At 36.6% G+C, this 25,391-nt stretch overlaps 1 protein-coding gene across 1 annotated transcript in view; it reads right to left on the minus strand.

Annotated features, from left to right (window-relative positions):
* Positions 1-25,391, minus strand: part of ASXL3 (ASXL transcriptional regulator 3) — a 177,608-nt gene that overhangs the window by 117,368 nt on the left and 34,849 nt on the right. The window contains exon 7 of the mRNA XM_032595328.1: positions 16,732-16,734. Coding sequence (XP_032451219.1) covers positions 16,732-16,734 — 3 coding nt within the window. The remainder of the gene's footprint in view (positions 1-16,731; positions 16,735-25,391) is intronic.

A 25,391-nucleotide genomic window follows, 5' to 3' on the forward strand; every position in this document is an offset into this window, starting at 1 on the left:
TGTAGGATATTAGTCCCAAGTGCCGTGCCCAAAGACTGTCATATGAATTTTGGAAAAGCAGCATACTGTATGCTTTGCAAACTCACCAAATACATTATTATATAATAAAGTCTGTGGAAAAAAATCCTCCTTAACTCAAGAAACCTCCTTAACTCAGTGTTGCCTAAGCATAAGCAATAAAAAAAAATCCCACCATAGTATTTAGCAACATACCCTATTATAGTATGCCAAGAAATATACTTGGGAAAATGCTATACTATATTTATGACTAGGATCATTAGAAAAATCTACCTAGCAGTTGTAACTCCCAGGAATGTTTAATTTTATTAGCTGAATGCTTAAAATCTTATTTTAAAGGTATACAAAACATGTGTTACTCTGTGGAAAAAACAATGCACTGTGATGAGTATTTTTCACTGTGTATACTTGTAAAATTGAAAAACATATCCAGGGACTTGAAATAGCATTGAATAATATAACGGAAAGTACTATATATTTGCAGTATTACCCAACATAAATATCATCTTACTCATCCTCCCACTGGAGATCTTCCTCATGATCCTCTATTTCTCTCACTATCCTCCTCATCACGCAGGACTGAAGCATTTCTCAGACCCCTCAAATTATTGTGCCTCAACAAAGTTCATCTCTCAATTTCCCTTTTCACTTCCTCGCATCCTAATTCATGCAGTGTTTGCGTCACCGGTGGACAGTGCTACAGCTCCCCTAGCTCTGCCTTCAACATCTCCCTGCTCCCACGCAGCCTACCCACTGGTGCCAAAGCAAGGCTTCTATTCAATTAACAAACAAAAACACTGCTTAGACTCCTCAGGCAAGGCCACACACTGGATTTTATTTATTTAATTTTAAAAACGGTGGTTTCAGAAGCACAAACTCCCAGGCTGAAATCACAGTCCTACTACAGTGTGCTTGGCACCAACCTCATCTTCTCCGCCTCCCGGATTACTCTCAGACCACTCTCCTATAATCGGATCCAACCCGGTAAATCATGTGCCTCCACAGTCTCCCATCTCTCGTTTGCTTCGTATGAAACCCTCTGTCTGCATCCCACTCCTTGCTCCATTTATCACTCAAAATAAAATGTTTAGGGGTGCCTGGGTGGCTCAGTCAGTTGAGCATCTAACTCTTGATTTCGGCTCAGGTCATGATCCCAGGGACATGGATACAGCCCTGCGTTGGGCTCTGCACTGACCATGGAACCTGCTTGGGATTCATTCATTCATTCATTCATTCTCTCTCTCTCTCTCTCTCTCTCTCTCACTCTCTCTCCCTGCCTCCCTCTCTCACTCACTTTCTCTCTCTCTCCCTTTGCCCCTCTTTTCAGCTCACATTTTCTCCCCCTCTCTCTCTCTGAAATAAAAAAAATATTAAAAATAAATAAAAATAAAACCTTTAACTACCACCTGTATGGTGACACCATTTGTGATCCCAAGATATCTGTGTATTACAATCTCAACACTTCGAATATCTCACAGTTTCTTGTGCATCAACACTTTTAAACTTCTAACTTTCCTGCCCCTACTACTTACAAGTTTTGGAACTTCATAGGGGATAGGCATATATTTATCTTTGTACTATCTGACAAGCAATACCAATGCACTCAGAACATGTTTGTTGAGATGATCACTGCTATAAAGGTTGCTACAATCATGCATTTGTGGACCGGCAATGAATATCATCCACAGTCTATTTTAATTTATGACTATAATCATGGGTGTCAAATACCCTACACTCCACTCAGCCACACTGGCCATCTTATACATGCATACCATGCATTCCTTTCTCTTAGTGACTCTCCCCGCCTCAGTAATGTGATTCCAGGTTTGTTATTAGTGAAATGGTCCTAATTTCCCCACTAGGAAAGGCTAGCTAGACTGAACTAAATGGTCAAATGGTGGGAGTTTGGGGAACTGATAGAGAAAGAAAGAGGAAAGAGCATACATTATTTTCCATAGAAATACAAGCTGTAAAGGTACAAAAAAAAGATTAGCTGGTATCTACCTCTGCCTCCACAAGTAGAGCCTGCCGAGAATAAAGCTAACCAAAGAAAAGCAGAGCAAAACATGCAAAGAAAAGAGTGAGGAAAGGTGGTACACTTCGACTCCTGCATTATCTAGTCATGCTGAAGATCAACCCATCAGATGTCCAAGTTAAATAAGCCAATAAATCCCGGCTTTTTTTTTTTTTTTTGACACTTGTCTAATAGGCTAAATGATTTCTACAAGCTGATCACATTTTTCTAGGCCTCAATCTTCTCACCTGTAAAATGATGAGTTGAAAATAGGTATGCTTTAAAACTCTGCTAATTCCTTTCTGGCTAAGGTTCTAAGGACAACACAAATGGTGTGACTGCTTACTATTCATTCCAGCCACGCTACTTCCTGCTCTCTTCACCTTCAATGCCTTCCATTCTCCTCTCTTCCTATCCATTTGTCAAGGTTCCCTTGCCTTCATCTCCTAAAAACCTCTAGCCACTTCTCCAGTCCAAGATCATCTCGGAATTTCCAAAGGCTTCATAGCCGGTCCCACAATCGCAGCATTTAGCTCTGCGCATCTAACTGATCACCTTGCTTGATGGCAACCAGCTCCTTTCAATGGCAACCAACTTCCTTAGGGTTTTCTGTGTTCCCCTCACAGGGCCCTACCAGGCTGGGACACTCATGAAACGTTCAGGGGCTGCTGATAAAGTAACATTTCACAATTCACAGAGTAGAACAAAATTTAAACCTTGGCAATACCAAGTACTGCTTGAAAATGTCCAGAAATAGAAACTATGAAATACCCTGGTGAGAATATAAATTGACACAACCAATTTGGAAAGACATCTGGCAATATCTAGTGAAAAACAAAACAAAACATAAGTATGCATGCTCTACAGACCAGCAATTCCACTTTTTGGTATAGGTCCTAGAAAAACTCATGCACGTTCGCAAAGAGACATGATTTAAGAGGGAAAAAAATGTCAATAAACTGAATATTCAGCAATGGATTACAGCTATAGACATAGATATACTTTTACCTATATATTCATAGTAAAGCTATAAATTTCTGAGCTACAATAGTATACAGAAAATCTCTGACACAGATTGCCTCTGAGAAAAAGAAGGAAATCAAAGAAGCTCCAGTTCTTTCTGCTAGACTTAATTTAAAAGAAATCCAAAGCAACTACGACAACATGTCCACAACTGTGAACTCCAGCCACTGGTTGTTGGTCTGTGGCATTTTACTGCATTTTCAACATTTTTCAAAACAGAAAATCACTGATGATTTTGTTCTTCTATCTGAAATTTGGCTTCTCTCGAAATCTATCAGATTCTTCCCTTGTGTCCACTTATGTTATTGTTTACAGATTTTTATGCAAGCAAATACACACATGGAAATTATATGGGAAGTGTAAAGGTACATTATCACACAGAATTCAAAGTAACGAGTTCCTCTTAGGGCTCCTGTCACTAGAGCATGCAACCTGGGATCTCAGGGTCTAGGTTCGCACCCCATGTTGGGTATAGAGATTACTTTAAAAACATAAAATCTTTAAAAGTAATGAGTCCTTCCCAACTTCCTCCGACTGTACCTCCTACTTAAAATAATGACTATTAAGGATCTATCATGTTTTCTTCCAGAGCTTTTCCTATTTGCATTCATATATGCCTGTATTAATATATTTTAAATTTATTTTTGGTATTTTTAATTTTATTTTCAATACAAATGAGAACAGTCAGTGCATACTGATAGGTACATGCTTTTTACTTATTAACGCAACCAGGAGATTTTCTCACAGAATATCTTCTCCTCTTAACATTGTACAGATTACTGAATATTCTTAATATTCATATAGTACTTTTAATACCCCATAGAGTGGGAATATCATAAATTTTTAAAGTATTCCCTTATTTAATATTTGGTTTGTATCTAATTTTACCCATTAAAATAGTGCTTCACTAAATAATCTGGTATATACTTCTTTATATATATGAGGTATAGATTGAATGTTTGTGTCCCCAACCTCCAAAATTTGTATGTTGAAACCTAGTATCCAAAGTAATGGCATGGGGTGGTGGAGGCCTTTATGAGGTCATTGGTCATGAGAATAGAGCCCTCGTGAATGGGACTTGTGTCTTTATAGAAGAGACTCTAGACAGTTTCCTGCCCCTTTCCCACATAAGGACTCAATGCGAAGTAGGATGTCCAGTGGGCCAGAAAGCAGGCCCTCCCAAGACTCCAAATCTGCAGGCACCTTGATCTTAGACTCTGCTGCAGCCTCCAGAACTGAGAGAATCAAATTTCTGTTGTTTATAAGCCACCCAGTCTATGGTATTCTGTTAAAGCAGCCCAAACATACTGAGAAAATATGTATAGCTATGTCCTAGAATAGATTCCCAAAAGAATTTTTAGATTAAAAGGATGATTTTAAAATTTTGATAGTTACTTCCAAACTACCTTCCACTGAGAATAACTATTTTCCTCACCCTGGTAAATGGTGGACAGTATTAATCCTTAAATTTTTGTTAATCTATCCAAAATGGAGGTGAAGAGGTGATTCCAGGTAGAAGCAGCAGCATGAAGAAGGCACAGGTGGACAAAACTGAATGTGGTGCACAGAAACATGATTAGTTCTTTGATATTTCCAGAGAGTGAGTGGAAGGGAGAGTAGGGTTGGGATCAGCTTCCAGAGGGAAGATGTATGCACCATGCCATGCATATGACATTTATACCACACTTTAAATCCCATGGCCAAGAGCTTAGACTTCATGCGAGACACGATAAAGAGCCTCAGAGGACTCTAAGGAGGGAAATGCCCTTGTCCCTTTGTTACCATGAGGATAGATCTAGAATGAGACATGCCTAGAGACAGATCAAGTAGGAGCCTCAATACTAGACTGCAGGGAGGATGACAAGAACGTCACCAGAGCAAGGATGGTAGGGCAGAGATGGGGATAAAGAGTGAAGAAATGCATGAGAAGAAATACAGTGTGAGGAGAGATCAGTGAGACATAAACACTAACTAGATGTGTGAGATAAGGCAGGAGAAGGAACTTGGGATTGCTTTAGCAGCTGCGGCGGGGGTGGGGGGGGGGAACAGTGGTACAATTAGTTAAGACAGTTAATAGAGAAGAGATTGGTTTGGGAAAGAAACTATGGTGAATTTAGTGCTGGACTTGCTAATTTACAGGTATGCATCCAAATTCAGATACATACATGCATCACAGAGTTAATGCTGGGGTTAGAGATAAACACTGGGGAACCATCAGCATATAGGTGATATTTAGAAAGGTGAAAACTGATAGGCACAGATGTAGAGTAATAAAAAAAGAGAAAAATGACTGACTTGAGATTATTATATTCCAACAGTCAGAGAACTACATGAGAAAATATTTCTGAGATGACAAAAAGGAAAAAAAAAGAATCTTATGAAGGATTTTATTATAATAATGAAGTGTAACTCTAACCTCAGGACATGATGATTTTAGAAGTCAGAATAAATCTCTGTATTCATAGGTAGAAATAACTTATAAATAGGAAATTACCTAGATCTCACCAGCAGGAATTTTTCTTTTAAATACAGTTTTTCTTTAAAAGGTAATATAAGAACATTACAAAATTATCTGTCAATGGATAAAAAGATGAAAAACAATGACTCAAAATCTCCTTAAAACAACTCTGAGCATTTTATAAATTTTCTTCTAGCCTATTTTACTGGTATGCTTCTATTTTCAAGTTATAATTTGACTAAGTATTGAATTACAATATTTCATTTTACATGATACCCTCTCCATACTATAAAACCATTGTAAATATATCAAATGGTTAAACATATTCTATCAACTTGTTTCAAACCATGGCTTTCAATCTGGCTATATCTTAGCATTTTTAGGGCAATTCCTTTAATGAAAATCTTTAGGCAACTCCAAACTAATTATTAAGTAAAAATTTCTGGGTGGTGCCCAGGTATCAGCATTTTCTTATATCTTTCCAAATGATTCTTCTAATTTACGGCCGAGTTTGAGAACCACTGATATCACTGGTAGGCATTTAAATTACGTCCTTTGTAACTGAGACAGCATTAATATGAATCTCTTAGCACATGTTTTTTTTCTTATTTTCAAAAATATTTTAAGATAGGCTTGCAGAAGTGGCATTATTAATTCGGGATGTTTAAGTTATGTAATGACTTTTTGCAAAGCCAACTGGCTTTTCAAATGAGTTATTTTGGTTTACGCTCTCACCAGTAACATAGAGCGGGAAACATCATTCGGAGTCAAGGTGAAGTGTGTGGACTGATTAATTCATCAGGCAAACGAAGAAACAATCTCCAGTGGTTACTTTACCTTGCATTTCTATGATTATTGGTAAGATCAAATGCTTATCCACATACTTGTTTATTCCTTAGTTTTCTATATTGGAGCTCTTTTGTTCATGTCCTTTTACCATGATGCTCTGAGGTCATTTTTTTTTCTTAACTGTTTTAATAGTCTCTTTGTATCATACCTTCAGCATATTAACTGAAAATGTTTTCCCCACTGTCACTGAATATTTTTGATATGAGCACATAAAAATTTCTGTAGTCACTTATGCCCATCTTCTTTTCCTTTGCACTTTGTTCTATAGCTTTTAACTGTGAAAGTCACTTCTCTATCAAAGGTGGATTCACACAAGAGATTTGAATTTTTCTAACCTTCTTCCAATTATATGACTTTTCGTTGGTAGGTTTTCAACCACGTATGTATCTTCCTCAACATAAAATACAACTACCGCCATTACATGTTCAATAAACATTTCTCACTTTTCATGGCTTTCTATGGCTCAGAAAGAAGAGCAGAGTTTTCCTGCCCATATCTGATTCATGGTCCTATTCCTTCTCTGCGGAAGAATCTGGTACTAGTCATGGGAAATTCCGTGGTCAGCAGAATGTCAAAAGAATTCAGCTCAGAGTTTTGCTGGCTCTGGGGAAATTTTTACCTTTAAATGTTTGATAAAGGAAATGTCTAAAATTAACTACACCCACCACTACTGTTAAGATTGCCATTCACACCACAGAACAAATGTCAACTTAACTTAGTTGTGTTCTCTCCTCCTTCCTTCTTTTCCTCTTTCTTTGTCCACTTATATTCTCAAGACAATTTGTTCAGTGGTAGTTATCTGCTTTAATTAGAACTATTACCATAGAAAGATATTAAATAAGCACAGCTTTCTGCTATAAAATAGAAGATTTGTGAAATTCAGCTATCATAGTTACTTGGAAGGGCACGAAACACATCCATAGAATTCATATCGAATTATAAAGTAAAAACAAACTTTACAAAGGGCCTAACTTCTAGGCAAGATCTATTATGGAAACAATATGCTTTGAGAAAGGAAGAGTAAATACAAAGACCAGTGAAGTTAAGCATCCTTTCCTTCCCCAGACTTAGTTTTGACACTTAAAAATACATCTAAGAATCTGGCAGTAAGCCTAAAAGAAATTTAATACACCTAGTTCTTTAATTTCACCCTCAGGAAAATATAATTCACGAGAGGCAGAAGTTGGGAGCAGGGATGGCAGAAAGGCTTATGTTTCCTACAGGCCATATTGATACTCATCCATATAGGAAAAAAACCCAGTAAGATAAAGTTAAGAATACCTAAGATCAATGCAAATGTAAAAAGAGAATAAACAATGCTGTTTCAGGCTAATGGTTTTGGAGAACTATAAAATTATACACACATACATATTAATAAATTCCAAAAGTAATGGTACTAATACGTTATATATGCGTTACCTCTGTTTTACAGAAATAAACATCTTCCTTAGGAAAAAATGCGCATTTTGATGACCCATGGGGAGAAATGTATCTTTAGACAAAAGAAGATTTCCTGTACATTATTTTACCGCAATATCAATGTTCTAGCCAGACACACAGAGACCCTCCAGACAACAATTCCAGTGACAAAAAGGGAGAAAAATATGTAAATGTAATAGGAGTAGAAAGGAAGAGAATTGGCGAGCCACAGTAATTCAAGAAAAATTATTTTCAACCTGGAGCCCTATTTAATCAACTAACTAAATGGTAACTGATTAAGCAGTTGTTAGGATTATAGAGAACTATCTATGTTTATGCAACAATAAAGGAAATAGTCATCTGCCTTCCTTCATTTTTCAATGTTTCAAAAAACAAAACTTGAGATATCATGGCTTCTGGCCATTTGGCAAACATCTTAAGTAAGCACAACTCCAACCCACTCATTTAACCTGAATTAATATTCTTGAGGTTTTATATAGCCATTTAAAGCTTTCAGGAAATAGTTCCTCGATGCACCTGCCACCTAATTTCATGAAATCAATATTTCACTAAAGCTAAGTCAGGAAATCTTAAGGTGCTGAATTCAATTATGACTGTTACTTCATGAGCCACTAGTAGATAAAACATATCATTGAAATTGAAAATCATTACAGTTAAAGAGCTTTACCTCCTTTGGGGGGGTGTTTTATTAGGTACCATTTACATAATTAATAACAGTATATCACGTTAGGATAACAATAACAACTTTAATATATGATACAGTACTTTCCTATTGCCAAATGCCAGATAATAAGCACAGAGACAACATTCTCTCTGGCTATGCCTGAAATAAATCTATTGTGATGTGGGAAGAAGCTGCCTGTCAATATGAAAAGGAAAACTGATAGTACTGATTCAAACTTCATTCAAAGATGAAAACAAGTATTTACCGAAACCCAGATATATTACTATTTAAGCAGAAAACAAATATTCACATCTTTAGTCATAAGCACATTACACATGAAAGGCAATGGTAAGCTGGGGTTCCATGTAGAAAAGTTTTGTAGACACATTAAAAAAAAAAAAAAAACTTTTGTAAACAGTAAACACCTGGAATTGGTCTTCAAATGCTGTCTCTTTTCAGATAATTACTAACTACCTGACTGGCCTCCTTGCACTGATCTTTATAATATTCTGGGATCCAATGTGGGGTATCCCAACTTCATTTTCAAAACAAAAGAGAGAATGAACAAATGTTCAAACAGATAAAAATCTAATGTTCTAAACCTATTTATCCCTTAAGTGGCAAACCTTTGGTAATTCTAAAATTGTTCATTTGTCGCCTAGCTTGTTAAACTGAGTTTCAAGAAAACTCTAGAAATTTTCAAAACAATCCTGATGCTAGTACATTCCTGTCTTTCATTTCCTCCTTGGTTTGCTCAGGCTGTGTGATAGGCGTTCTTTCTCTTCTTTTTTTCCCCCTTTGGGACCCCCACTTCAAGTCTAACATTTGCCTGTGGCTTAACATTTCACTGTGATGGAAAGAATGAGCTTTGGAATCAGCAAGACCCAGACTGAAATACCAGATCTTCCACCTATAACTGTGTGAAGTTAGGCAAAAATACCTAACTTCTCTAGCATCAGTTTCCTCATCTGTAAAATGAACAAACATCACCTACTTCTCAATGTTACTGTGTGGATTAAGTGAACTAAAAAATAGAAACTGCTTGGCTTAGTGCCTGACACTGATCAGTTACTGTATAAATGTTAGTTTCCTGCCCTTTTGCCAAAATGACATTCAACAGACAGTTCTAATGATATTTACAGACACATACATCTGTGTTTCTTCTTTTCAGTTTTTTACCTGTATTCTACTATTAGGCTTAATAAACTTCCTCCATGTTCAACACTCAGCAAGCTTTTCATTGCCCTGAAGGAAAATAACTGAAGTAATATTTCATAAATAAGCAATAGCCAAGAAAAGCCACCAAGTTTCTAAAGCACATGCTCAAAAATTGAAGAAACTCTAGCATATTCTCTGTAAAAACTTTAAATGCCTAGGCAATTTAAAGAGAAACAGAGACAGTATTTGTGCTGCAAAACTCCTTAAAAGTACAACCCAATTTGATTCTTAGGAAAACAGGGTTAGAATAACGAAGTGCTCTCAGTGAAGATAAAGCAAAACATTTACTGGGAAAACCCAGCCATCACCCTCCAGAATATTTATTAATGTAGTCAGGCGACTTCGCTTAGAAGAACCCCAAGGACAAGGGTGAACAAGCAGACTACAACTTCAGCAAGAAAGATCACGGAGATGCAGTCAACGTTCACAGGGAAGAAGGGTCAGATATGTAACGAAAAGCAAAATAAAACATTTCTATCTAACGTTGCGGTAGGATTTGCATGTACAGATAAATTGGTAGTCAAAATATGGCCACAGTTTACACAAACTGTAACTCAGACAGAGGAATTAGAAAGCACACCAGGGCCTCCCGAATTTTCCCTTTCCAACAAGTCACACTTCTCAGTTTCAATTCTAGTCTGCACTAGCACACTGACAAAACAGAAAAAACGTATGTGAGCGACATCCATCTGGGAATCACCCTCATAACCTTCTACACAGTCATTCGAATCACACTGCCTGGCCTTCAGGCGTCCAGTTGTCTTCTCAAACCCACTCAACATGAACAGGGGAATGAGTGACAACTACGCGGTTCCATACAGGAAGACCCTCAATGTCCATTTTCACCCGTCACTAGCTGGTACCTACCCGGAAGGAATGAACGGAACCACTCCAATGCAATCCCAGCCACTCCTGCTAGTTCAAGCATTCGGTTCAGCATCACCTCATGACCAACACGAAAGCAGCTGAGGCTCTAATATAATCATCATGGAAAGTTGTCCCAAATCCTTCATTCGAGGAAGATCCTTCATACACACCAACGCTGTCTCCAAGCCATGCCGGGGTCTGAAACCAGACTGGAAAATATTATATATGTGTATATATAGTAAAACTCCCACAAACCACTCTTCTACTATGTCATATTTATTTATAGCTGCTTAATCCATCCTATATATATAAATATATGTATGTATATGTATATATGTGTATATATATACATACATACACACACATATTGCCTTCTCAAAGTGAAATATGAACATTCAAGGAAAGATCCTTTTCATAGTAGAAGGTAAACTGAAAGCATATGAAGAGCTGGTGCTGCCTGGCAAGGTAGTTGAGGTGGTCCCAAATGGAATATACTCTGTCCTGAAGGGGAGAGAGAAAACACAGTATTGGTTTCTGAGGCTAATCTTCTAGGCTTGGTATATAGGATCACACTATTCTGATGCTTAAAAAAACAACAAAACAAAAAACCTTGGCTTTTTCGAGAGATGAGAGAGTAATGCCAGATTAACTCTTGACACTGTTTCATATTACCAAACATGTGCCTTCTTACTCCTGAATCCCAAAGTGGACACCACTTTCATAATCCTGGCTACCACTGCTTTGACTGCATTATCAGAATCTCTACTGATCAAGGAACCCTCTACTTGCTCATCATGCAGACAGAACCAGAAAACTTTCAATGAATATCAACTTCAAATGGTAGGAATAATAATAATAATAATAATAATAATAATAATAATAATAATATCAGTGGAGCCCCAAGAGCTATTATATGTTAAAGAGCAAGAAAAAACCAACTTATTTAAAATATCAATTTCCCCTCTCACTTCTCAATGAATAGGCTCTTAAGAAACAAAGAGATAGATATTATATAGAGTTTTCAAAATTAAACCAGAGAATTCACTATTTTTATCTTCTTGAGACCTTTATTACAATATTAAAGACTATATATTTCCTTTTGGTACCCCTCTAACTAATGCTGAAAACTAAAACTTTCAATTGCAGCACAAAATCTTACTAAGTTTCTCTATTTCCAGAATGTGTCTGGAATACAATTAAATGGGTTAAATCAGTGCAGCATTATTTTATGTGTACTTACCCTCAATTATTATTTGCATTAAGCAAATGGCTATCTGTTTGTCATATATAATTCCATTTAAAATTAATAGAATTCTGTCTTCTAATCTCCATTTCACTTGCTCTACGGGCCAGACTAATCCCATCCTTGTCAGCTACATACAGTAGACACTAAAATGAAAAATCTTGGTAATGTCCATCCAGTGCACTGCCTCCTCTACCCACTCAGTATTTACTTTGGTTCCAAAGCCAACTATTCCATTGACATCAAATATCCAGAAACCTGTTAGATAGGTTTGGATCTGAGGTTCCTAACAAACATAATACTCACTATGTTTTTTCCTGGACACTCTCCCACTAATTTCACTGCATCTCATAAAAAGTGACATAGCTCTCAGAAGGAAAATGCAAAACCTAAATGGATCACCTAGGCAAAGGACTTACAAAATACCATACCGAAAAGGAGACCGGCTGGTTGATAGCTCAAACTTACAGTCCACTCGGTGCTCAGCAATATACTATGCTTCTCCTAAAATTTTAAGTCCTCTTGTTTGACACATCAACCCTCTGTTGTATAACTTGAGAGGCTGACCAAATGCAGTAAGTATAATAGTCTTCTCAAACCATCCCTTATACAGATGTCAGCTGAAGATGTGTATAATTAAATATGTTCTATAGAATAAACATGTGCTGAGGTATGCACTATGATGTAGGAACTACACAGGATATACAAACATGAGTGAGACAGGTCACTAGCTATCTTGCAATTCATAGTTTAGATGGGAGAAAGACATATAAACAAAAACAACTGTGGTAAAGATACATTTAAAACCCCCCTTTAAATACAAAAGAAGGAACCATATTTCTGCCTGGGAATCATGGGGAAAGTTTCCCAGGGGAGATGACAATTTGCATCTTAAATGATAAGCAGGTAGCAGGGCAGCAGTAATGGTTAATAATCAACAGAAGCTAAGGCATCAGCATACATGTAATTTAGTAGAATCCTGGAAATCAGATCACTACTCAAAAGTAAAATATATTCTGTCCTATATTTAGTGTAACAGACAGTCAAACTATTTCAGCGTAATGGAAAACTCCTAGTATACTATGAACATTCAATAAATATTAAACGAAACTGTGAGAACCTTAATGACAGAAGCACACAAATAATCACACAGATTTTTTTCATAAAATTAATCATTTCCTACGTGTTCAAATGGAGACCTCCTCAGAGATAGCAAAGTGGATTTTTCAGTAAAGTCTATTCTCCAAAATTTCATTTGGTGTATTTGAGGCTTCACAGTCACATTTCAAACCAAATTTGGATGACAGTGCAAAAACACAGGACTCTGAGACACCTTTCCCCTCCAAACATACCAATTAGATACTCAGGAGGAGGTACTGTCAGGACACCACATGTTAAAACAGGGAAGCTTAGAACGTGGGAAAGCAGAAGAAATATCACATTGATATCATTTGCTCAAAGGGTTAAAGTGGCCCAAGTATGAAAGCTAACTAAAGAAATACAGTTTCTCAGTTACAAACAGGACCTCCCCAAAGCACCTCATTTGAATAAAAATTATTTACTTGCCAGTATATTGTAAAATGGGAAAACCCTTGCCTAAAGTTCCAACATTGGTCACTGGCAGATACGTTAAAAACGACTCAGGATCTGCTTAATCAAGTAACAATGGCTTTCAATCTTATCACTGAGTCTGAGTTAAGAACATAAACTAAAATCCCATTTGTAACTTCTCATGAATTTAGATAAAAACTTGGGTATTAAATAACATTACATACTTCTTATTGAAAACAACACTTTGGCACCAGTGTGCCAAAACATTACTGTGAAGTATCTTAGAATACAAATTTGACTTGAAACCCATCTAATCTTGATTAATTTCTCCAAATTCTTAATAAGGCAGCAAACAGTAAAATCTCATTAATCAAATATCTTACAATTGACAGCACATTTTCCAAATTATATTATTTTCATAACAATCTTAAGATGCAGATAAAGAGTTACAATTTTCCCCCCATTTACTGGAAAGATTAAAAAATGACTGAATGACTTATCCAGGAGAACGCATTATGTTAGAAGCAGAAATGGAGAATTAAAATTTCCATTCACTCAATCAGAAAATATCATGAGCCTATTATATGAAGGGCACCATGGGGAAGAGACAAATCAATGAGACATGAACCCTACCATTAAGGAAATTGCAGTCCTATTATAACAAGAGAAAATCTGAGCGAGTTTATTAGATGCTACGACAAAGGAACACACACATTATGTTATGATGGAATAGGGTGGATAAAATAATGAATTAGAGCCAGAATTAAACAATCCTTTACTGAGGAAGTGGTATAGGAAACTGGAATTGGGCTTTGGAGGTGGGGGATGGAGGACAAGCAATTGGAGGTCGTTGTAGGCTGAGCAGAGACTTGAAAATATATGGAATGTTTGCATAAAGTCAAGTGTAGGTAATTACTTTTTCAAATGTCAAAAATGATACTACATATTTAACCTAAATCAAGCCCAAGAATGAGATTTAATTTAAAAATAGATATAACAGAAGTTGGTCGATTTTCCTCAAAAACTACCTTTCCCTATAGTTAAGGCTCTTACATTTTAGCTGGGAACATGCCTCCTTGCAACAGACTATTCTCCAGCTTCCCATTCAGCTAAGTGCAACTCTGTATCTGGCCAAGGGACAAGAGGAAAACCGATGCACTCAACTTTCCAAAGATATCAGTAAAGGGACTGCATGTGTCCCTTCTCCCAGCTGCTTCTTGGAACATAGATTTGGTGGCAAGCCATGTTAAGACCATCAGGATGAGGACAAAATCCTAATGATAAGGGAGCAATAAGACAGAAGGACCTGACTTCCTGGATACCCTGATGTACCTGAACTCAGCATTCCTGGACTACCTACCTTTAGAATGTCCTGTGAGAAATTAACTTTTATTTTTCTTAATCCCTTATTTCGACATTCCATGATACCCAGGCAAACTTATACACTAGCTTATATAAATAGGCTATGCTGTAAACACAAATTAAAAGTAGTTTCTTGGATCTCAATTCTCAAAACCTAAGAAAAATAATCTGAACATATTTAAATTAATTGCAAAGGGTTTAATATAATTAGCAACATACAATTTTAATAGGCTTTCAAATCTATTTTTACATTTTAATCTATATAACAACCCTAGGCAGAGTAAAAGTCAGAAATCAATATTATCATATTGTAAGTGAAGAATATCATGAATTCATTACAAAAAGAATTTGATAGCTCCAAATTGTATTGAGTTTAACCTCACTTAATCCATAAAATAATCATTACATATATTCCATACTGCACTGATATACTAAAAATCCATTTATAAAGAATGTCAAATGATCTATCAATGCCAGAAAAAAGAATCAATAAGTGAAAACCAGATTTTTACTTTAAGTTCACATTAGTTTACAATTTACCCATTGGACTTCTCAGTCCACTCAATTTTATTGTGATTACATCTAAATATTTAATTGCTGTCCATTTTTTTAAATAGAGAACAGAGGAAAATTTAATACGTAAACAAAAATATATTATCACAGTGTGAATGAAAAAGCAGAGCAAGTTGTAAGAGCCCAGAGGGAAAATAGGAACAGAGAACAATGGGTGCTAGATGACCTGTTCGCATCAACTTGTCCACACGCAAATCCATTCACCCTTGTTTCACATATTACCACCTCTGACAGCCATTCCAAAGAAGAACTAGAAGAAGAATATTCAATAAAATGATCTAAGGCATTTGCTGAGCTCACTGGCTGCCTACATCAGCCCACAGAGGAAGGAACGTAAGGTGATTGCAACCTCTTCCCCTGTTCTTCCCATAGTCCTTTGGGCAAGGTCTTGATGGCAACAAGGAGCCACTGAGGCCAGATTCAAGAATCTTAGATCACTAGCAGAAGTATAAATGACAGTACAATCTCTCTTGCACCCCTAACTCCTGCCAACAGTGTTACAAATATGTACTATAGGAGGCAAATAAAATCAGGTAATAGAGGGTGACTGGATCAATGAAAACCCATTGCTTCAGGAAAATCAATTGAAAGACATGTCCCTTCTAATAGTACCTTAGAATGGAAGATTTATCTTTTCTTTACACAGACTTACCTTCACTTACTACTAGGCTTTTGCCCCTTCTTCTCAAATTCAAAACTGATTGGTCTCTTCTAAGTTTTAAGATGAGTCAAATATCTATTAGTTTTATTATAATGGACCACTCATTTTCTCTAAGCCTTAGTTTATTGATCTGCGAAATAAAAGTTTAAGACTATACGATCTGCAAAGTCCTTACCAGAAAGAAAATGTTATAGTACTGAGTTAAGCTTCATCTCATCTTACATTGCATCTTAATGCAGTAGAGACTGCTCTGAATGCACTATTTTTAAGGAAGCTTGCTTCCAAATAAATTCTCAAAAGAAATGCTTAAAGTTGGGATAGTAAAGACAACAGCAAATGACCCCTTGTGTACAATAGCCCTGATGTTACCAAAGGCTGTAATTCTTCAACTGTTAGGAATTATTCAGCCCCCTATTCTTCTATCACAAGAAACTCTTCTAGCTAAGACTAGAAAATTGCTAGAGTGACCAGGTGGTTCAAAACTGGGCTAAGGGAAAGACTAGATTTAAAATTTAGTTAATTATCTGCTCCTACTCAAACTTCTATAGACACTATTTCACAATTTTTCATCACACTTTTATGAGAAAAGAAGAATATACCATTGTATCCTACATAAATACTAATTTATAAAACTTTGAAAATTAAGTTATAGGTGGCTGACTCAAAAGGGTGGTATCTAAAAATAGCAAACTAAATAAATTCTAATTTAAAAAAAGTTAGCATTTCTAACATTAAGGCTGGATAAAATAAGTGAGCAGTAAAATCTGTTCTAAGTAATTCCAAATAGTACTTTCTGCATTCCTGATTCAGCACTTTCCTTCTTAGGGTGGAGGTGTAGGGGAATTCCAAAGTAATCTTTGCTAATCCTAATGCTTCAGAATTTAAGATGTGAGCCATTGAGATTTTCCCACTAGCAACAACCTGTTCCAATACATCTTCATGAATGTTATTTTTTTTCTGTATCTAGAACCAGCAGGTCACCTTCAGTAAACACTAATTAAGCAACAAATTGAATAATAATCATTGTACAAATTGTTGTATTTCATGCAGACGTGCTAGAAAAGAACTAAGTAATGAATTCAGGTTAGCTGTAGTGGCCTGACGGAGAACGTGCTCTGCTTGGAAATCTTACATCTGTCTTTTGAAAAATGAAAAATAAAAACAAAAAGGAACGAGTAGCATTTTTACCCCTCCCAGTGGAAATACAACGGATGGATGAGATGAAGAAGGACGGATAAATGGTTATGATACAGATTACCTATGACAGTAAAGGATATCTGATCATTCTTTGCTTAAGATAATTTCCCGCTGCTTCTGAAACCATACTCACTTATCCATTTGAGCCTCCTTTTCTTCCCCTAGATCCATCTCTTAGAAGGAGAATGATGATGTTCCTAACTTAGCCTACCCCCATGGAAGCATAGTTTACTCAATCCCATCTATTTCCATTCAGTTGTTTTACAAATGGAATAGGCGGCACCCTCTAAGATTGCCTTTCGGGTTATCTACATTTTGTTAGCAATTATGCTTTGACTGGTCACAGTTAGGAAGCTCCCCAGAAACAAGTTTCAATCTGTAAGTCCAATATCAACAACAGAGTGAGAATCCTATGAAGCCTTTGATCCACCCCTTCCCTGAGGCAGGTTTCCCATCCTCACAGCACTACCTTGGAAAACAAACAGGAAGAGGGCGCATCCAAATATGCCCTGCTCCTGTCTGTGAGCCCAAATCTTCACTCATAGTTATCCTCCTCACACTGGACAAGCATAAGAGGTAAAATTCATCTGCCGCTTTGCATTCTCCAAATGTAAATGGGTTATGGAAATGTCTTTTTCACCCTTCAATCCTATTTATAATTAGGTTATAAGCTAGAAGAGTCTCAATACACCTATCTATAGGCTAGACTTTAACCTCAGCAAGTAATATATAAGACACTCAATAATTAGCCCAAAAAGCTTCTAATGGGGATATGTATGTCATGAGGGGGGAGGGTATTTACTTAATAGAATCACACAACCAGTACTTTCCTGCATCAAAATTGTTTTAGGCTCAGGCTACAAGTATTGTAAAAGGTTAAATGCAAGTGGTTCTGAATCAGACATCAAATCCCACATCTGCCACTTGCTAGCTGGATGAATTGTCTCAAGTTACTTAACTTCACCTGCCTCAATTTTCCTATCAGTGAAATGGGAAATACAGTGCACCGCAAAGTTTTTAAAAAGACAATTCATGTAAAGTCCTTAGCATTGGGCTTAATATAAGCAAATGATTTTTTTCATTAGGAATTTTTTTAATCATCAAGCCCCTACTCATTAATTTGCCTGGCATACTCCATAAAGCATGGTGTCTCAACTCTATGCCAAACAAATTAATGAACACATAGATGTGTATTCCTTACCATAATGGCCTTATATTTGTGATGGAAAGACAACACTTCTTGATATGTTAGAATATCATTATGTTTTATGAAGAATCCAAGAGAGAATTAGAAATCCCTAAATTTAAAAAATATATGTGTGTGCATCTATACATATACATATATAAGTATGTGTGTGTATATATACATATACATATATATATATATATATATATATATATATATATATATACACATTTAATCATCATGCACTAGGATGAAGACATGCGTCACAGAGAAGAGATTAAAAGACCTAACTGAAAAATGACACAGAAAAATGGTCTGGAACCAGGTTGTTAAATCCTCAAAAGCAGGGACTACATTTTATTCATCGATTAATCCAGCAACTTCTACAGTCCCAAGAACATTGCATGAGCTTAATAAATGTTGATAGCATGAATACATGCCTTAAAGCTTCCACAAAACCTCAGGACCTAACACTGTCTGCTGAGTAGGCACTTAGTAGGTGCTGAGTTGATTAACATCATGTTATGATATCTATATCTCCACAACTTTATTTTTATTTCTCTGATGTCCTAATTTGACCACCGATTTCCAGACAAAGCTCTCACCTACACACCTGAGTACTGTGAACCTGGTCAGACTGAAGAGTGCGTACAAGCCTCGCACAGCACCTACAACAGATCTTAACTTCTTTAAACGCACACACACACACACACACAAACACATTGATAGAAATCACCCGAATTGCTGGCAGAATCCCAGTCCACAATTGTCAATTTGATTCTGCACAGGCATCTCAGGAGTTGTAGGATAAACAGTCTCTAATTGTCCTGAGAGAACTAAGGCTTGTTCTTAGGAATTACACACTGTAGCTTTTAGAAAACCTGGCTTAATAAAATGTCATAATTTTTATTCTTCTGAAAACAAATGAACTATAAAAAGAAGTCCCCATGTCAGCATATCAACTGTTTTGCATTTGAATTATGTTGTCAACTTCAAAACAACAAAGCAAAACTAAAATCATTTAGGCATGTGGCAATTAAGAGCACAAGCAATGAAATTAAGAGATAAAGAGAAAAATACTACTTAGAAAAAAATCAAATAAAATCACCCCAGTTTAATGTCTATTCCTTTCCAAAGGTTTTCATCTGCATAGGATACTTAGACTCACATACAATGTAATTTTACATCCATTTCTGCTTCTATTTCTGTACTGAAATATTTATAGAGAGCTCAGTATTTCTGGAGTAAATTATACCTAGATCTTGATAAGGCTGAAATCACCTAAATTACCTTTTTTTGTTCAATTATTTGGAAGAATGGAGAAAGAAAGCTTGACAGAATAAAAAGATGTATTAAGAAATGGCTATTTCAAAGCTATAATTGCATTCCTTAGTGAATATTGATGCCTTGAGGGTTATATGCAGTCACCAGAGCTATTTTTACCAAAGGTTGCAAATAAAATCCAAATCAATTTATGTTATATGAATATACACATTATATTTGAACACAAAATTTAAGCCAGGTATTCTATTGGTTTATACATTAAGACTAATATATGAAAACACATTATTAGGAGTATATAAAAACAGAAGCACAGTACAGTGTTAAGCATAGTTATGAATACCCTCCAAGATTAATCAGATACTCAAAGTTCTAGAACATAATTCTTATGTTATGCCATAAATTCTGGCAATCTAAAGTTCCAAATTCTGTATCACTATTATGAACTGAAATTTTGTGTCCCCCAAATTCATATGGTGAAGCCCTAGCCCCCAGTGTGGTTGTATTTGGAGATGGAGGCTCTAAGGAAGTGATTAATGTTGAATGAGGTCTAAGAAGGATGGAACCTTGATCTGATAGGAGTAGTGTCCTTACAAGAAGAGACAGCAAAGAGCTCACCCTCTCTCTCTGCACACACACACACACACCCAGGAGAGGACATGTGAGGACCTTGAAAAGGGGACCATCTGCAAGCCAGGAAAAAAGCCAACACCAGAAACCTACACCACTGGACCCTGACCTGGGACCTTGAGCCTACAGAACTTCGAAAAATAAATTTCTATTGTTTAAGCCACCCAGTCTAAGATATTTTGTGACGACAGCCTGAGCAGATTAAGCCAATCACTATTAATTTGACTTCAGTCAGGGAACTAGGAAGAGGCCTGTTCCGAATTTATTACATTAGCGTGAGGCATTCGATCTGAAAAGTGCAACCTCTCCATTCAGCGACCTGATCTTACAGCCTCTTACGAAACAACGTGACAACCAGTAGAAATGCACACAAATGTGCATGCACACACCCATGACACAGCTCATGAACGCCTCATGGGGCTCTGCTTCTAACTTCCAAAATCACGAGAAGCTAACGGGGGAAATGTGAGAGCCAAAGGCATGTAGTCACCTGTGGCTGCAACATTAGATGCTTGGCTGTTAAGGCTTTAAAGCTGCCGAAGCCCAGTTTGATTAGGTAGTGCCAGGAGCCAGAACCTTGTAGGGTAATGTTTCACACAATTATTTTTTAACTTGGGAAATGCTTCCAAAGTAATATATAATCTTATTCCCCTGAATCATGTTTTCACAATAAGGAAAAAAAAAAGCAGGATGGAATAGAAGAATAGGATCAAGAGTTATAAATTTCCTGTCTTAAAAAAAATTACGTCATGGAGGTTACAAGTACAGCATAGGGAATATAGTCAATAATACTGTCATAACGTATGGTGACAGGTGGTGACTGCACTTATGATGAACAGAGTAATGTAGAGAACTAACATATCACTATGTTGTGCACCTGAGACTAAAAAAAAAAGTTAAAGTTTAATTTATGACAGATTGCAAAGCTATTTTTAAACAATTAGTGATATCCACGTATAAATGTTAAATTCTTTTTTTATTCAGTTTTATACCATTTAATTTGAAACAAGTTAATTATGCACAATGCCAATGACTGACATTTTAAGTGACATATTTTGGGAAAAACCAAACGTACATATAAATGACTGGATTGGAAATTCAAAATCCCAACCATAAAATGTATGTTTTCATCATTCGCATCATAAAGCCTACGTTATTGGAATATCATGCATTTATTCAGATAACATGTAACTAGAGAAAAGTACCATACCCAATTTCATCTAATTATCACCAAACATACAACTGACAATATCTTTTGATTCACAGTTTACTAGGTGCAATATATTCTCTGGAGTATTTAAATGGCAGTGTTTGTTTCAGGGGAAAAAAAGTATTTAAAAAGGGGGAGACTGGATTTGAAGAGACAGATAAGAAGATACTACAAGTGAAGAAATTATAAGTGCAAATTTCTTAAAAGAAGTTAAGAAACTATAACTGCAGAACGAAAGGCAAAGAGTAGGGATACAAAGAAGGAAAGATGTAGTTAGGCAGTAAAACTAACACTACCTAAGAACCAACTGGCAATGGGGGCATGAGGAAGGGAGTTGGGACTGACTGATTGAGACTTCTAATCTGAGTAATGATGAAGAGTAAAATTTTATGTCAGCTAAGAGGTAAATTATTCTCAAGTCTTGCTTACACACTCACATTCACACACCTATACACACACGTAAATAAATGCAGATTGCCCTATGTTTCTGTTTAATAACACCATTGTCTCATTTGCCCCCGCTAAGTAGCTGACTGTGCACACCATTTACACAATGAGAGGATTAGATGTTAGCAAATGGCAGGGGTAACACTGTGAGTTCACACTATAATTCTAAAATGCCTCAGCACAAACTAGACCACCATTTCAGTGTGAAAGGAGGGATGCCAACATGGAGTCTGGAGATAAGAATTGATTTTGCAGTAGAAATTATTTGTGTTTCTTTCTTATCTCTAGACAAAACATTTCAGCAGCAACAAAGAATCATCTCCTATAGTACTAATTAGAAACGTAAATCTCACCAAGAGAAATGCCAAGAAATTTTATTGTTTGTCACTATACATGGTAATAGAATTTTCTGACATTTATCCCCCTAGAAAAATGCAACATCTTTAATAAACAACAGTATGAAGTGGAGATTCTAATTTCAGCATATCATAACAGAGATTGCAAAACAGAAAACATGCAAAACCTTAAGGCTAGTAGCTCAAAACAAATTTATTCTAAGAATTATCAGTAGGAATAAAAAGTTCTCATTGATACCAGAATAATTACAAAATCTTGGGTTGTCAATTGCATGTTCCACATTGCAAAATCAAAATCTTGGGTTGTCAATTGCATGTTCCACATTGCAAAATCAAAACTATGTCCATATTCTGAGTAACACTAAACACAACAGAGACTGTTTGTAAAGCTTTTCAAATGTCCCTACTGTGGTATGTGATTATAGACTGTTGCTCTGCAAATGGCTGATGAAATCTAACAGATTTAAGTAAGACATCTATAATCTTGTAAAATGTACCTCATAAATATCACCCTGCCCCCACCCAACAGAGGGTTTTTTTTGTATTGTGTGTGTGTGTGTGTGTGTGTGTGTGTGTGTGTGTTTATGATTGCCATACCTCCACCTCCATTAGAAAACTATTTGCCTATTAGCAAATAATATGAAAACCAAATCAAAGTTCATGTTATATTAATAACAGCTATCTTGTAATGATAACACCCAGCACCTAAGAAATTATCCCTCACTGATGAGTGACTGTTCTGCTCTCATGATGTAAGGGCTGCAAGCCTTACTCCCTGACTTTGTGGCCCCTGGATATGTCACTACTTGAAAGCACATCCTTCTTGGGAAACATCACTTTAAAAATTACATGTGCAGAGAAAAACATATCCTCAGGCATTAAAAATCCCTCAGTCCTCTTTGTAAAGGAATTATAACTTCTGAAAAAGCAAACCATAAACAGAAAAGCAGAATTAGGACAACCCCAAATGTCATCCAAACCAACATGGTAACTAAAGTTACTCCTCTATTTCTACAAACATATTTCTAATTACTGGATACAGGTGCTCGCTTTGGCAGTACATACTAAAATCACTGCAGACAAGACCATATTCTACAGAAGCACCCTAACTCCGTGAGGAGGTGGGAATGTTTAGCCAAGCAGTCCAAACAGGCATATCAAATATCCATCCACAAAAGCAGATTGGAATATGCACGTTTTAATCTCCTCTATACAAGCAACATGGCTATTTGATTGACTCTGAGATTCTGATCATCTAAACAGCATGCCAAACAGCTATGCCTTATCAATTGACCACAACTCATAAACACAAAGTGATAAAAGCCTGGAAATACTCAGAATCAGCAAAGCAAACATAGATGGACCAGAGGAAAACTGTATTGATAAAAATCTTCTATGTTATTATACAGAAGGGAATTAAAACCTACCAAATACATTTTCATTAAAAATTCTAGGCAACCATGCCATGATGTTATTTCTTTCAACAAAAACCATATGTCCTTCTGACCTTTTTTAGCCACATGGAAAGAACTTATTTCAGTCTGGCTTTTCCAAATAGAATTTAATCACACACTACACAGTTCATCAATAACATGAAAAAGATACACAGAGCATGATATAGAAAAGCTGTCGTCTTTTTATCATGTCTACTTGAAAAGTATGCAATTTAAAGTGTCACTTGAAAAGAGGAAAAGATAGCATAAAACGTCAAGAATTTCATCACAGTCAAATAAATTAACAATATCACATATACTGAACACATTCAAATACTCATATCAGCTTTGCCAAAATCATTGGTGTATTTTTTGTAAATTACAAGTTTAAACCAGAGGCACTTAACAGCGTTTGAAAACAGGCAACCGTACAATAACCTTACTTGCTCACATATAATCTGCCAAAGACTGTTAGCATGCATATATTTAATGGGGTTCCCACAAAACTGTTAGGTTTGTTTTGATTAAAACACACAAACTATTAAATAAGATGAAAAAATACAACACATAATGCTAAAAAGAAGCTTCTGACTCTAAACGGAAGCCAAGTCATCACCAAGGACCAGAAAACTAACATTTTTTAATTGTTTTAATGCCTATTTTAGTTTTGAGAGAGAGACAGACAGACAGAGCACGAGCAGGGGGTGGGGGTAGAGAGAGAGAGAGAGAGGGAGGCACGGGATCCAAAGCAGGCTCCAGGCTGCGAGCTGTCAGTCCAGAGCCCGATGCGGGACTTGAACTCGTGAACCATGAGATCATGCCCTGAGCCGAAGTCGGCGTTTAACCGAATGAGCCACCCAGGTGCCCCCAGAAAATTAACATCTTGAGAAAGATTGTTTACTCAACAAATATTTATTGACTATCTGCTGAGTGTTGGGAGTGTTATATACCCTGCCCCTGGAGAGCCCACAGGTGGGCGCAAGTAGACAAACAAGGACAAAATTACAGGACGGTGAGGTCAGCCCTACAGGAGAGCTGTCTGGCACACAGAATGAAGCCCCACCCCCCATGGTACTTGAAACAAATGGCATTACTTTAAATCCAGGTTCACAATGATGATGCATAAAGACCCAATCTCCCTTTTCTGGAAATGCTAGGTACAAGGGTGAACTGTTTGGGGGAGGACCACTACCATCACCTCCCACCCACAGAGACCACCAGAAGGTCATGGCCACCTTGGTACCGTTCACAATAACTCCCCTCCATTTTATCAGGTATATCACAAATCTGCATTTCTTGGAAAACACATTAATAAATACCTAGAAATTAAGCAGCTATGTATGACCTTATGATGAGGGAATTTCCAAATGTAACTTAAGAAAAATAAATACAGTTATACTTTGTTTACTTAGCTACCATAAATATTTGGAAAACATTTAAGAACTCGGGAGGTAGCAAAACAGTACATTAAGTAGGGAAAATAAATGTCAGAATCTGCTCCCTAAAACAACACACATAACAGGCAGGAAAGCCCAAAACTCACTGAAATCACGTACTTTTATTTTTGAGATGATTCCAATAAGCAAACTAGAAAACGAGGTAAGAGTGGTCACAGACACACTGGCCATAAGTAACCGGTCACAATTGGCAGGAGAGAGGAGAGTCAAAGAAAGTAGAAAGAAATGAGAACATAAAATGTATGGCTGGAGG

Source organism: Lynx canadensis, chromosome D3, assembly GCF_007474595.2.
Source record: "Lynx canadensis isolate LIC74 chromosome D3, mLynCan4.pri.v2, whole genome shotgun sequence".
Taxonomy (NCBI): Eukaryota; Metazoa; Chordata; class Mammalia; order Carnivora; family Felidae; genus Lynx; species Lynx canadensis.